Genomic DNA, 15,168 nt, shown 5'->3' on the forward strand with positions numbered 1-15,168 from the left:
AAATTACTACGTCTTAATCCTTGAGTACCCGGTTTAATCCTTTAAGTTATTCATTATATATTTTTGAAATCCAATTTCATAAATATATACTTTAGTAACTCCTTACTAAAATGGTTATGCCTAAAACTCTGAATAAGCAAACCCATTAAACTTATCTCAATAGAATATTTTATATCTCTGTTAAGAGATTTTGAATTCTATTTTGAGAATATATATTCCATTAACATTAAATATGACTACCCAACATACTAAGGTTTTGAGCATAACTTTAGATCTCACTCCTAATATATCAAAGCAGTTTACATCTTATATTCAGGTCCATTATTCTCTCAGGATTAAAAGTTCATGCAAATAGAAGTCGTGAAATTTATTATTCATTTGACAGTCGTTAGGAGAATAATAAATTTCACAGCGGTCTAGTTCAATATGTCTTAACTCTTAAAACATATCAACATATCAACATACCAACTAGAATGCTCCACTTCCATGATCAAGATAAATCATCTTAGTTGATACGTTATAGTCTTCACAGATGAAATGCTCAATTTCATCACCGATTACGAACTATAATTTTGATTTATAAAGAACTTGTGATTTATATATTCTGTGACTTTTCATATAAATCACATACTATGCATCTCATGAACTATATAATAATGTCCAAATATTCATATTACCATTATTTTAGATAATAATAAAATAACTTTATTAATCATAACATTAAGTCATACATAATGTCATATATAGCATCATACAATAGGATTTAATGGCATATATCCTAACAATATATACTCTTGGGCATTTTATTCCTACAATATATATATGTGTGTGTGTATTATAATAAATATTAAAATTTACCATAAAACATTACCTTAATTCAAAACAAATTATTCATGGTTTTAGACTTTAGCATCAATTAAAAGAAAAAAAAAACACAATATAAAAAATAGAAAGTTTAATTGTTCATTGCATACTAAGAAACAAATAATACCAATAAGTTAATGCAAATAAGTTACTATTTTGTCTTTAAAAAAATTCAAAAATTACAAAACTAAAAAAAAAAAAGCTTTTTTTAAAGCAGTATGACCGGTATTTAAAGCGGTACGAAACATTGACATTTTAATACCGGTATATATACCGGTACGGTACATACTGAGCGGTACTGATATGGTATTGACTACCTTGTTACAAAGTATCCACTTCAACTTCAGGGTGTTATTTATTCTATATATATATAAAAAAAATTGGGGTGTTATCGTAGTGTGAAGTTGCATCTAAAAAAAATAAAAGTTTGAAAAATTGTGTAGATTAAATAAGTTGAACAAATAAGTTATTTTACGCTAATGGTTAACGAGAGCACTTAGGGCATTTATTAATGGTTAATCGATGCACTTAGAATATTTGTTAAGTCCCATGACTAATCCATGCCCTATGCTTTAAAATAGAGAAATCTTTCTTTATTAATATTATTATTATTTTGAGAGAAAGATGTATCATATAGATGATTGTCCATTGTTTGCTCACGAACTATAATTCTGAGTTTATAAAGAACTTGTGATTTATATATTCTGTAATTTTTCACATAAATCACATACTATGCATCTCATGGACTATATAATAATGTCTAAATATTCATGTTACCATTATTTTAGATAATAATAAAACAAAATTATTAATCATAACATTAAGTCATACATAATGTCATACATAGTATCATACAATAGGATTTAATGGCATACATCCTAACAATATATACTCTTGGGCATTTTATCCCTACAATATATATGTGTGTGTGTGTGTATTATAATAAATATTAAAGTTTACTATAGAATATTATCTTAATTCAAAACAAATTATTCATGGTTTTAGACTTTAGCATCAATTAAAAGAAAAAAAAAACACAATATAAAAAATAGAAAGTTTAATTGTTCATTGCATACTAAGAAACAAATAATACTAATAAGTTAATGCAAATAAATTACTATTTTGTTTTAAAAAAAATTCAAAAATTACAAAAAAAAAGAAGCTTTTTAAAGCAATATGACCGGTATTTAAAGCGGTACGAAACATTGGCATTTCAATACCGGTATATATACTGGTATGGTACATACTGGGCGGTACCGATATGGTATTGACTACCTTGCTACAAAGTCTCCATTTCAACTTCGGGGTGTCATTTATTCTATATATATATATATATATATATATATATATATAATCGGGGTGTTATCGTAGTGTGAAGTTGCATCTAAAAAAAATAAAAGTTTGAAAAATTGTGTAGATTAAATAAGTTGAACAAATAAGTTATTTTACGCTAATGGTTAACGAGAGCACTTAGGGCATTTATTAATGGTTAATCGATGCACTTAGAATATTTGTTAAGTCCCATGACTAATCCACGCCCTATGCTTTAAAATAGAGAAATCTTTCTTTATTATTATTAATATTATTTTGAGAGAAAGATGTATCATATAGATGATTGTCCATTGTTTGCTCACAAAGTTTCTTCTTGATTAATAAATCATCTCTTAAGGCAAAATATTTCATGTTTCTATCCTCTTAAAAATTATTTTTAGTAACCACCGCGCACCCTTGGTGCGGTGGTCACTCCACAAGTATAAGTGCTTGTGAGGTGTGGGAGGCAAGGGCCGGGGTTCAAGTCTTCAGGAGGGAGCTTCACACACATATACACTTAGATTAGGTTAGAGTAGATATTATATCTTATATAAAAAAAATTATTTTTAGTAGAGAGAGAGAGAGAGAGAGAGAGAGAGAGGTCAATTGTTACAATAAATGGAAGATAATAATTTGAACTTTACGAAGAAAAGATTCTTAACAACACATTAAATATTTGATAAATGACTTAAGTTGTTAGAAATATTGAGGGTCCATTACCGCACACCCTTCGTGCGATGATCACTTCATAAGTATAAGTGCTCGTGGGGTGTAGGAGGCAAGAGCTAGGGTTCAAGTTTCCAGAAGGAAGCTTCACATACATATACACTTAGATTAGGCTAAAGTAGAATTCTATTTTGTATAAAAAAAAATTTTAAATTATGAATATTTATGTAGAAAACATAATCAATTATTGAGCTACAAGCATTCTCTCTTTAGTCACGCTTAATTTTATTTTTTTGACTTAAGATCGGACCCCCATTCTATCTCTGCAAAACTGCAAACTTTGTAGCTGGTGGTGATAGAGGCAGGCAACAAAAGCAGGAGCCACATTAAAATAACCCATTTGTATTTTGGACTGCCCTGAGTATCCAATACTGAATTAAAAAAAGAAAAAAAAAAAAGAAAAAAGAAGAGCAACAACCATTTCTGACATCTCACCCTACTCTGCCATTCGAGAAAAGTTTATATAACACTAACCGAACTCATAAAACAAAATCTACTACTATCGTACATATTACACATACATGAAAAACCATGTGGTCATCGTTGGCACGCAAAAGCCGAACCATGACATGCCTATTCCTCGCTACTCACCAATCCTCACTCCCTCTCATTTTTAATCCCTCCAATTCCAACGTTCACAAACCTTCTCGCTCTTTCCACCACAACACTCTCTCCAATAATAAACTCTCCCCGGTAATCCTCTCTCTCTCTCTCTCTCTCTCTCTACACTTTCTCTCTCTATAACTAACATTTTAACTACCAACTAACTCACTCTATTTCTTTCTCTCTGTCTAGGCATTTCTCACTCCAATTCCGAGTCTCTCAATTCGTGCATTTTGTTCAAATCCCAGTGCAAAAATGGCAGACAGAGCGGTTCAAATCCAAAACTCAGACTCTGTATCTTATCTTAAGCAACGAGAAGCCGCTGAGATCGATGAGATCCTCATGGGTCCTCTCGGGTTTAGCGTCGATCAGCTAATGGTTAAGCTCAATCACTCACTCATTCATAATTCAATTCTTCTTTGCCTTTTTGTCGTTTTCGCATTTTTCAATTGAATTTTGTTTGTTTATTATGTTTAGGAATTGGCTGGCTTAAGCGTAGCTGAATCCATAGCAGAGGTAATGTGTTTGTGTTCGGAATATTATTAAGGCTTGCAATTGCATTCAAATTGTTTGATGATATGTCTCTGAGAAAATCCATTTTGTGTTTTTGTTTTGTTTGCTAGTTAGAGGCGAGTCCAAAGGGCTCTTCTTTAGAAACGTGAAAACCCAATTTTGTTTTGTTTTCGATTTTAGGTTTACAAACCGAGTGAGTATAAGCGTGTGCTCGCAATTTGCGGTCCTGGGAACAATGGTGGTGATGGGCTCGTGGCTGCCCGTCATCTTTATCACTTTGGTTACAAACCGTCTGTTTGTTATCCGAAGCGTACTCCCAAGCCTCTTTATTCTGGTTTGGTCACTCAGGTATAGATGGCTCTACCTTTTCTTTCTCATGGAAAATTGATTATATATTTTGTTGGAAACTATCTTATTTGATGTTGTCAATTTGTAGCTTGAATCACTATCAGTCCCTTTCTTGTCAGTTGAAGATCTTCCTTTGGACTTATCAAAGGACTTTGACATTCTAGTTGATGCAATGTTTGGATTCTCATTCCATGGTAATTAGCTCGTTTTCTTTTTTAAGTGTTTTCTAACTTTTATGCTTATACAGGTACTCAGCATTGGATGCTATTTTATCGTTTAGGACTAGGCAATCATATTGAATTTCACTTTCCTATGTCTTTGACAAGTTAATAATAGTATAATACTTATTTGGAAAAGCCCAACTCAAGAAGTTATTGTTGCATAATATATCTCTGATATTTTAGGTTTCGTTGGTAAATGATTGAGGGCTGATGATGGTAATGGTGTTTGATTGGAAACTTCTCGTCTAATATTGTGTGTTATCGAACTCAAGTAGTTTTTAATTCCTTTAGGCACCCCAAGGCCACCTTTTGATGATCTTATCCAAAGATTGGTTTCTTTACGAGATCATGATCAAACACACCAAAAATCCCCTGTTATTGTCTCTATAGACATTCCGTCTGGGTGGCATGTTGAAGAAGGAGACATTGGTGGTGAAGGCATTAAACCTGACATGCTGGTATGTTTCTAACGGAAATCTCAATTGTGTGTGTGTGTGTGTGTATGAGAAAGTCTGGTGACAAAACTTATTCACAATTTGATTTTCCAATAAGTGATTGTCCATCACTCACCACTCATCACCTTAGCAAGTTGTGAAAAAAAAAAGTGAAATATGTTACATGAACATGCGTGCACGCACGTACACATTGAATATACTGAGCGATGCGACTTTGGTATTTTCTAGGTTTCTTTGACTGCTCCAAAGTTGTGTGCGAAGAAGTTTTGTGGTCCACACCACTTTCTAGGTGGTAGATTTGTCCCACCATCTATTGCAGATAAGTATAAGCTTTGTCTTCCACCATATCTTGGCACTTCCATGTGTGTCCGAATTGGAAAGCCTCCAAAAATTGATATATCAGCTCTTAGAGAGAATTATATATCCCCAGAACTCCTTGAGGAACAAGTGGAGGCAGATCCAATTGATCAGGTATTAATTAAATCAAGACTGTATCACTGACCATATATATATATATATATCATAATCTAATTTTATCTTCATGCTTTTGAGCTGAATAGTGAATTTTAAGGTTCATACACGAGACCTTTTTTATTGGCTGTGATTTGTCACAATCAATAGCAAAATCCTTGTTTCAGAAAGCAACATCAACCAATGGCCATCTATCATATCATAAACACGCTGTTAGTTATCTTGCAGTTTTGCAAATGGTTTGATGATGCAGTGGCTGCTAGCTTGAAGGAACCAAATGCTATGGCATTGTCAACTGCTGGGAAGGATGGAAAACCGTAATATTCACTCTTTTTTTTTTTTTTTTTTTTTTTTTTCTGCTTCCTGTTGAAAAGTGACTATTTGATTTACATGGGAACCTAAATCTTAATATTTTTAAGTTATGAAATGTGTCATACTCAACACTGGTTTCCATCATATTTCAACATGCTTGCACAGATATTAAGAAATATGTTATTATGTTGTGTTAATGTGTGATTTGGTTGATTCAGCCCCCATAATTCCTTTGTTCATCATTTTTTTCTATGTTGTCCATAATAGTTTCCTGTATTTTGAAGATGATAAAAGCAGCACCCTTCTTAACAGGGGAAGCTCAGATATGCATTTATGCATAACAACCAGTTAATTTTTCACTTTGGAATTGCTTTCTAGGCCTTTGAAATGGGGGACTTTGGTTCTGAACCTTCAAAAATTTATCCCCTCCCCCTTTAGTGAAGGAAAAGCTCAATTTGTGTGCTGCTATATTATAGGTCTTCTTGCCTTATCATTTTTTATTTTGTTATGTGTAACTTTTTGTTAATGTTACACCACTTAAATAAATTTTAATTAGATCAATATTTTGTTAATCTAATTATTGGTTATATGTTCTCTTTGTTTTTAATGAACACTCCAAATTTCATATTAATTGGATGCTATTTACTTTTAGATCCATAAATTCATGTTTTGAGTATTATTTAAAATACAACAACAACAATAAAGTCTTAGTCCCAAATTTTTTGGGCTTGGTTATGGTTCCTTAATAAATTAATTAGGGTCAGCCATATGTATTCTTTTTCTCCATTCTATTATATCTAAAGTCATATCCAATGCAGTGCTAATAGAGGATGCCCCACTGGTCCATTTATAATAGAGTAACTAAATTTTAAGGTGGGCATCAATCTATAGCAACCCCTTTTCCCGAGTTTAGGACTGGTTGGGAACAAAATATATGACAATAAGCATAGACACATGCAGAGTTAGTATAGCTTGAAAAACAAAAAACTACATATTTAAATTTTTATATAAATTAGATAGTTATTGGTCTTTGACCATCTTGGTATTTTGCAACCATGGAGGGTATAGAAAGGCATTTAATCTACTAGTGGATTTGTCAAAAAAATGTATCCAATATAAAGTTATTTAGTTATAAAATATTGATAAAATTTACACTAGGTATGACTTGAACTCATTAATACACCGCCCCTATATACATAATATCACCAGTGTCCTTGGATTTCTCTATACTAGTTGATATGGTGATTTGATGATTGTCAGCATGTTACCAGCCTGTTTATCCTTTTTAATATTTATATGAATGTTTGAAATTATATGTATGGAACTTTTTGACCTTTTCTAATAACTCCACTTCATCTTACTTTCTGCTTTAGGTCATCACGAATGGTATTGCTAAAAGGAGTTGATAAGGATGGTTTTGTCTGGTTTGTATCTGTTACTGTTATAGTAGTTCATACAGTTGACAACATTTTCCTTAAATTGATGTTCTTTTCTTATCTTCTGCTGTCACTATATGCAGGTACACCAATTATGACAGTCGAAAGGCACATGACTTATCTGATAATCCCCACGCATCACTGCTTTTCTATTGGGATGGTCTTAATCGTCAGGTAATTGTGCTACTCAGTGTTTAGAATAAAAAATAAAATGTTTAAATTTACCACTTACCGTTAGCTAAGGACATGTGATAATTAATCATTAGTTAAAACAATCTGTAGAATTTGTTTTTACTCACCATGAGCCTTGTAGCTCAAATAGTATCTCCTAGTGTTTCCAATGAAGACATTCAGGTTCAAATCCCCCCAACCCCAACTATTAAACTATGAAAAAATAAAAAATAAAACTGTTATTACTCAGAAATTTGATGAGGCAGATTATTATATTTTCACATGACTCATGCAAAGTCGTATGATATTTCATGATGCTGAACACCAGTAGAGTGACTTCAGCCTGAATTGACCTGGATTAATATATCATATAATCTTCTTGAGCCACTTGGAAATAGACAAATGGGACTTGAAGCAAAGTCTAGTCAATTCTTGAAATATGGCCCTATTTTGGAATGTATTGTCAAAAGTCTATGAATGGAATACAGGCTCAAGCTTTCACAGTTTACCCATCAACCAATTCCCTATAGAGTGATGCTAGGTTACTAGGGCCACTGCAAATTTTATCACATATGCCTTAAAGCTGATGTGTTAACTTTTAGCCACAACGTGAAAATAAGAAATAAAGAAATTTATTTATCATATAGTTGATGTGACACTGATCAGATTTTTTATTTTTTGGACATTAACTGTCATGTCAATTTGTAAGACTTTCATCTTAAAATTGGTAGTAGCTTTATTCCTTCCCTATATCATGTTAATTTTTCATGATTCGTTAGCTAGAGAATGTCTCATGATTCTTGTAGCAATTTACTTATCCTTCACAGGCTTCTTTTTACCATAATGGTTATTGTTGACATTTAGTTTACTTTGATGCAATTCGGTTAACTCTCCTGCACACATTATCCACTTAACGATCCGTAGAGTTCCTAGGATGCTCCTTGATTATAGAAAATATTATAGTCTTTATTTGTGGAGTATCATGTACTGTGAACTTACCTTGTTATTTTGGGGCAAGAAGTTGGATCAGTGCCAAAGAGCAATGCAGGAGTCTGCATGGGATAGTAATGGCTTCCAGCACTCTGGCTGGTTTTTCTTGGGTAATTCAAAGCCTAAACAATTGGGCATTGATTCAATTTGTTGCTCTGATTGTTGAGTATTTTATTATTTATTTTTTTATTATTAACCTCAAATGGTGGATTTGTATCAAACAGAGTGACTTACTGAGAGAGAGAGAGAGAGAGAGAGAGAGATATTTTAAGCATCCAAAATATGGTGCCAGTGTCACATCATTCTAACAGGCATTGCAGCAACTGCACGAGTGTTTCTAGACTAGATGGATTGTAAATGTTCCCCATGATTAATATATGTATATACACCTGAAAAGGTGAGAAAACTCGATTGTTAAGATATACATATTTATAAAAATAGCTTACTTAATTGGCAAATGACCGATAATTAGAGCATTATGCTCAGTCACAAGCAAAACTACAGACCTGAGGTTTTTTTTTTAGAAACAAACAAACTGTTAAACACACACGCACACACTAAATTGCAGTCTCTTACTAATCTCAAACACATTAAGTACCACTAAAAAATGGCCTAACTCTTGTAATAGTAGAGTGGGGCTGAGGGTTAGTTTACAGGAATGTGTCTCACCATCTGAGGCATTTGGGTGTGCTGCCTAGTGCCTTGCATCACCCTAATTATATGAATTATGATCACTGCACTTTTGCAATTGGTTAATATTTGAAGTTTTCATAGTGAATGCTTACGGGGAAGTACATCTCTTTGGGAATTCTGAAAGAACATTGCGGATCAGTATGGGACATTTATACTAGATCTTTAGACAATGTAACTTAACCTTTACCAAGCTGCCATGTCTCAATGTGTAAAATTTGCCCTATGAAGACAATTCCTTATTAGTATTCCTGGATGAAGACCAGATTTAATAAAGTTTAATTTCTAGGTAAGAGTGGAAGGATCTGTGCAGAAAGTTTCGGATGAGGAATCTGAGCAGTACTTTCATAGCCGTCCTCGAGGAAGTCAGATTGGAGCAATAGTTAGCAAGCAGGTTTATCTCACTATATTTTTATCATTATTGATATTGAATACTAGCCTTACTGTACACATGAAGCTTGTGCGAATTCATTTTTTCTTGGAAAAAGATTGTTGCAGATATTTTGCAGTAATTGTAGAGACTTTAAACATTTCAACTATGTTTTTTTGATAGGTGACTTTAAACATTTCAACTATGTACAATAATTATAATGTGTGGTAAAAAAACAAACAAACAATCAAAACAAAACTTCAAACAACCTTTTATGTGGAACAGAGAAAATCAACAAGTTGTAGCATAATTCTTCTTCTTCTTCTGTTATTCTTTATTATATTAATATGTTTCTTTAATTTCCTTTTTACATTACTTAAGATCTAGAGTTATTACAAAGTTACAGAAGATGGTTGTTGTAATGGTATAAAGTGTTGTTGTAAAACTGTATAAAGTAGGTATCATAAAAGAATTAAAACTCAAACATATATGAAGAGGGAAAAAAAAGTGGGTCAAGGAGGTAATGTTCTAAGAATTTCTAATATCACCTCCTTCCCTTCTATAATAGGATCAAAGGTGAGGTTATGGATTCAAGACCCATTGGGTGCATGAGAATTTGCTAAGAAGAAAGAAAGAAAAAGAAAAAAAGATTAGTGGGTATCTTATTGACTTAAGATGGTAATGCTGTAAGAGTTTCAAAGTAATTAAATTTGGATGGAGAGTTATTTGAGATTGAAATTCTTTAAGAATAAGAGCATTTTATTTGTCTTCCTTCTGAATTTAGTTGGCTGCAAGATTTATTTTTCTCCCAGGGATATTAATAACATGTTTGCTTTAACTTATGAGATCATCATCTTGCTTTCTTCAGAGCACCGTAGTGCCTGGAAGGCATGTTCTACACCAACAATATAAAGAACTAGAGGAAACTTTTTCTGATGGGTAAGTTTCTTTGTTTTTTTTCCCCACTTTAATTTTTGCCGCACACTGAGCGTGGGGGGGTGTGGGGAGGAGGCGGCGTTGAGGGAGGGTAAGTTGTTGGATGTTAATTTTAATTTTTGACAATTTGGCTTGTGCAAGCATTCTGTTAGAGACACTTGATCACAAATGTATGCTATGTCATTGAATTAACTTCAGATGGTGGTCCCTTGTCTGGTTCTGAATAGAAGTGCATGCCATGTACCAAAAGTGAAAATTTTTGCAATAACTTTCCAACCTTCATTGGATTAAACCTTTGGGAGTTCATCACAAATGTCAGAATATTAAGTACTTTCCCCACCCACCACTACCCAGGAGAGAACTGTCCTAAATATTAAAATACCATGGGAGAAATTTGAAATAAAAATCTTCTTGTTTTTGTTAAGAGAAATTTGAAATAAGAATCTTTTTTTTTTTTTTTTGACACTGCAGAAGTTTGATTCCAAAACCTAAACACTGGGGAGGATATAGGCTTAAACCAGAGCTGTTTGAGTTTTGGCAAGGACAGAAGTCTCGCTTGCATGACAGGTGGTTTTCATCCCATTTATGAAAGGTGGTTTTTATTCCATTTTCTTGCAACAATTTCTGTGATGGGCCTGCAACCCATGAATGGAGCTGATTTGGGCCAAATGTGGTTTAATTTGGGTTCACATATCCTAAGACTGCACCTTTTATAGAGGTTTGAGTAGAATTACACTGGATCTGTGGTATAAATTCTAAAATCCAAATTGGGTTTGTCTTGGATCCATAACCTGTCAGTGAATTTTGCTGATTGATATCATTTCATGGTTTGATCATAGAGCCTCAGACCTTAAGGGTAGATGTGATTCTGGGTCTAGTGGTGATCAAACTTAATGTGATGTCAGAGTTATCGTAATACACTGCTACCCTCATAAACTGCATTCCAAATCACTCAGTTGAGATCTGTTCCAATAATCTTTCATTATCCAAAAGTTTATTTTCTTTCATTCTTCCCACGTTTGAAAGACAATAGTTAATGTGACATTAATATTCTACGTTTGTTATAAGGTCCTTGGATGGAATCAAGCTAAAATTACAAATATAATAGCTTGAGAGGACTTTCTTATCAAATTTTTTTTTTTGATAAGTAACTTTCTTATCAATTTTAATTTCTAATGTTATGTATATTTATAAATATATAAGTCGTATATAAGCAAACCCATCGTTAAAAAATTGCAATAATGTGTACCACGTTTCATGTGCCCATACAATCCATGTCTTAGGTAACATAGGGTCAAGTATATGTTTCCTATAGTCTTGCAAATCCAACTAAGGGGCCAATGAACATGATGGATTCCAAATTTCTGCATAAAGTTTTCGATTTGAGCTTCGTGGATTCCACTCAAAATATCTGTGTCATGCCCTATTTACTTGCTGCTTCTTTTACCATTGATAAATGGAACTCATGCTTGCGGTAGTTCAAGCACAAATTGTACAAGAGAGATATATTTCATATATTTCAAAATATATCTCAAAGAGTCCATTGAAACTTTTTTTTCAATGAATGATTCCTTAGAAACTTAAATGGATTCTTTAACATGTCTCATCCTTATTATTGTTATGTCTTCTTGACAGGTTGCAGTATTCTCCTCATGAAATCAATGGACAACAAGTGTGGAAAATTGAGCGGTTGGCTCCTTGACTATAAGTTCAATCTTCATTCAAAGCAACTGTAGGTGAAGAATCACGACTTTGTGAGCGTACATGTATATCCAAGAGTGATTAGACTAATGCATAATCTGTAGAGGAAAGTTTTTGAAAAAATCACACAGATGGATTCTTACATATCTTGTCATCTTTAATGTATAATTACCTTCATTGTAATGCCATCAATCTTCTATGCAGGGTCTACAAATCTTTATTGTGTAAGGTCTACTTTATTGTGGGACTGCTTCTGGGTAATAAAATGGATCTGAGGATCAATGTTTTGAAATACTGCCAGATATTTGGTTACTCAAGGCTGTAGCTGTTGCCACTGTTCTAGTTGTCTTATAATCTATGCTTGGGAGTAATATCTCCTAAATGGTTTTTTGTATAGGGAATCATATGTGCTGGAAGACTCACTTTTTAATAATTTGTGCTGGTAGAATCAACTCTGAAGCACTACATGACAAGTCTTTTTAATAATTCTACTCCGTATTGCGTCAATACTTGTATCATCATATTCCTGTTGTTTTTTTTTTCCTTCTACATCTGTTCCCCCAAGTCTTGTCTCTGTATATGACAATTATTATAGCTCAATTCAAACGTATTTCAACTTGGCATGTCTTTACTTGTAAAGCAATTCCACTATTTGTTTTGTACGGTTGTAAGATAAACTTTTTCAAAATCCGCTTCTTGAAGATTTGAGTATTATGAGCCCTGCCTCAGTCCTGTTGCAGTCAATCCGTTGAACACAGCCATTGGTTGGTAGTAGTTTTATTAAAGACAAAAGCTTTCATACGAGCTATCTACTAATGGTAGGTTGCTTTAATGGATCAAAACTTTTCTTGTTCTCTGTTTTAGTTAGCTTAACTAATACAAGTTTTTTGCTCTTGATCAACGGACTTGGGTTCAAATCCAACTGACTTAAATAACGGAAAATCTAAAAGTTTAAAATTGTATCTAGAATGACTGGAAATGTAGAATTTTCTACCCCAGGGATAAAGGCCCTTCCCTTTTTGGTCGGTTGTGGACGAGAATCAGTGTGTGTATATATATTGTTTTACTCCCTGCAATTCCTCCTCAGTTGGGCTTGGGCAAGAGACTTAAATAAGAAATCCATTAACGCCTAATAAGAAAGAGTAATTATCATGAAACATGTCATAGATTTTAAGTCTTATAACATTCATAAAAAAAATCATTGTTTTACTTCATATTTATATAGTTATTTGCTGATAAACTATAAAATTATGATTGACACTTTGTGTGATTGTAGTGCATATATATTTGACTACTAATTTGAATGGATATATGTAAAAAGGTCTTCTCTCTCCTTTTTTTTTTTTTTCGTGGTGGGGTTGAAAGAGACAGATTGAGGGGATGATCTCCCTTATCAGGATTAACTTTACTTTCTTTCTCTTTGAAGTTTGGTGGAGGCTTGTCTTCAAGCTTGGAGTTTTCTTTCTTTTATGTGGATGCTTCTTGATATTAATGTTTGGTTATGTAGAAAGAGCGTATGTCAATCATGACTAAAATGGGCTCCACAAGAAAAAAAAAATCAGGAAATTCTTTTCAAGCTTCTTTGACCAGTGCTGAGGCTGAAACCTGAAACACTACTTTAAAATTTTTTTTTTCTTTTCTTTATCTGAAAGGCAAATTTGATGCAAGGTGACCACCCCACTTTCTCTTGAAAGGGTGGGTTTTCCTCCTCAATGAGTAGAATATCAAAGAATTTTTAGATGCATATAAGTGTGAAAATTCAAAGTCACTATTTGTACTATGCATCACTCATAAAAAAAAAAAAATTTAAAAAAAAAAAGAGAAGAAGAAAAAGATCCAAGGACTAGATGTGGCGGAATTTTTATAGTTCTAAAGGAGAAATGATTAGTAGATTCCTTCAAGCTCTCTCTTTCAAATCATGGATCTAAAAAGGCCTACGATCCTTTCTCATAGCATTGAAGCCTCACCCTCTATTTTTTGTTTTTTTATATGATTTTTAATATATTCCACAAGTGTCAAGTGGGCATAGCTATTTGATCAAACTCTCAGGTATGAAAGCATATTGAATTTTAAGAGATTAAAAAGATCATTGACCCTAGAAAGTATTACTCTTCCAAGTGTCTCTATGAACAACCATTGTTGGATGTTGACCCAACTTCCCAATTTGGTGTTCAAGTGGCCACGTCCCTAAACGAGCGATTGTTCTATTTGCTAAAATGCGTTTGTATTATTATGCATGAAATCACTTTCACGAATATATATTTTATACTGATTTTAGCAATACCAAAAGCTAAGGATCTTATTAACAATCTTATCCTTTATTCCATTTTCATTTTTTTCAATTTTTTTTTTCTCTTCTTCTTGTAGTTTTCATGTATGCCAATTAGATTACCATTTTTTTGCGATTTAGTTAACTAAATTTGATCAAATCCCTCGTTGGATTATACCAAAATAAAATTCATTTTACATTATTTTTGGTTCATATAACAAATAAACAAGAGTTAGCGTGAAATAGTTAATTATCATAATTTGTTAAAATTGCTTTTGTATAAACATAAGTTGACACTTTGCTTTTACATAAGGGTCCGCTACACTTTGTTGGCGTAAAAAATCTGATATACATTTATAGTAATGAAATATTAAAACTCTCTATTAGTATTATATATATATATATATATATATGGTGAATTTGTATATGTAAATAATTATTCATGAAATTATTATCTAACAAAAAATCATTTGGAAAAAAACATAGTATTTTAGGTATGACAATTTTGTTTTTTTACAATCAAATCCAAATATTCTTTCAATTCCTTTTATGGCTATAGATTTCAAGTCCTATTATTACATCTATAGTAAAAATATAGTATATACCTTAATATTTGTTACTTTTGATACAAGTGACACGTACTCCTAGATAGAAGCTATGTCCACTTTGTTGCCAATATGAACTCTCCAGGTCAAAAGGAATAATACATTAATTAACACTTGGCATCAAAGTTTGCGCATAAGAATTGCTATTAGCTTTAGCAAAAAAAAGGGCCATTAAG

At 32.7% G+C, this 15,168-nt stretch overlaps 1 protein-coding gene across 4 annotated transcripts; it reads left to right on the forward strand.

Annotated features, from left to right (window-relative positions):
* Positions 1–3,374: 3,374 nt before the first annotated feature.
* Positions 3,375–12,412, forward strand: LOC142620929 (pyridoxine/pyridoxamine 5'-phosphate oxidase 1, chloroplastic). Of its 4 annotated transcripts, none has more exons than XM_075794242.1 (14): positions 3,375–3,594; positions 3,697–3,882; positions 3,982–4,020; positions 4,198–4,365; positions 4,454–4,559; positions 4,878–5,044; positions 5,270–5,512; positions 5,741–5,829; positions 7,198–7,248; positions 7,344–7,434; positions 9,401–9,505; positions 10,350–10,420; positions 12,053–12,153; positions 12,323–12,412. In XM_075794242.1, the coding sequence occupies exons 1-13, from the start codon at positions 3,433–3,435 to the stop codon at positions 12,117–12,119; spliced, it is 1,545 nt and encodes a 514-aa protein (XP_075650357.1). In that variant the 5' UTR covers positions 3,375–3,432; the 3' UTR covers positions 12,120–12,153; positions 12,323–12,412. The 4 variants fall into 4 exon arrangements, with proteins under 4 accessions (XP_075650357.1, XP_075650355.1, XP_075650354.1 ...); XM_075794240.1 differs by having other exon boundaries at positions 3,376–3,594; positions 12,053–12,149; XM_075794239.1 differs by adding an exon at positions 10,889–11,009 and having other exon boundaries at positions 3,378–3,594; positions 12,053–12,412.
* The last annotated feature ends 2,756 nt before the right edge of the window (positions 12,413–15,168 follow it).

This window comes from Castanea sativa, chromosome 12 (genome assembly GCF_040712315.1).
Source record: "Castanea sativa cultivar Marrone di Chiusa Pesio chromosome 12, ASM4071231v1".
Lineage (NCBI taxonomy): Eukaryota > Viridiplantae > Streptophyta > Magnoliopsida > Fagales > Fagaceae > Castanea > Castanea sativa.

Excerpts from the sequence above, each read along its gene's own strand:
- LOC142620929 (XM_075794238.1), top strand. The coding sequence starts at position 3,433 with ATGTGGTCATCGTTGGCACGCAAAAGCCGAACCATGACATGCCTATTC. Across the intron at positions 5,045-5,269 it reads GCATTAAACCTGACATGCTG|GTTTCTTTGACTGCTCCAAA; the intron begins GTATGTTTCTAA and ends GGTATTTTCTAG. Across the intron at positions 10,421-10,888 it reads GAGGAAACTTTTTCTGATGG|AAGTTTGATTCCAAAACCTA; the intron begins GTAAGTTTCTTT and ends TTGACACTGCAG.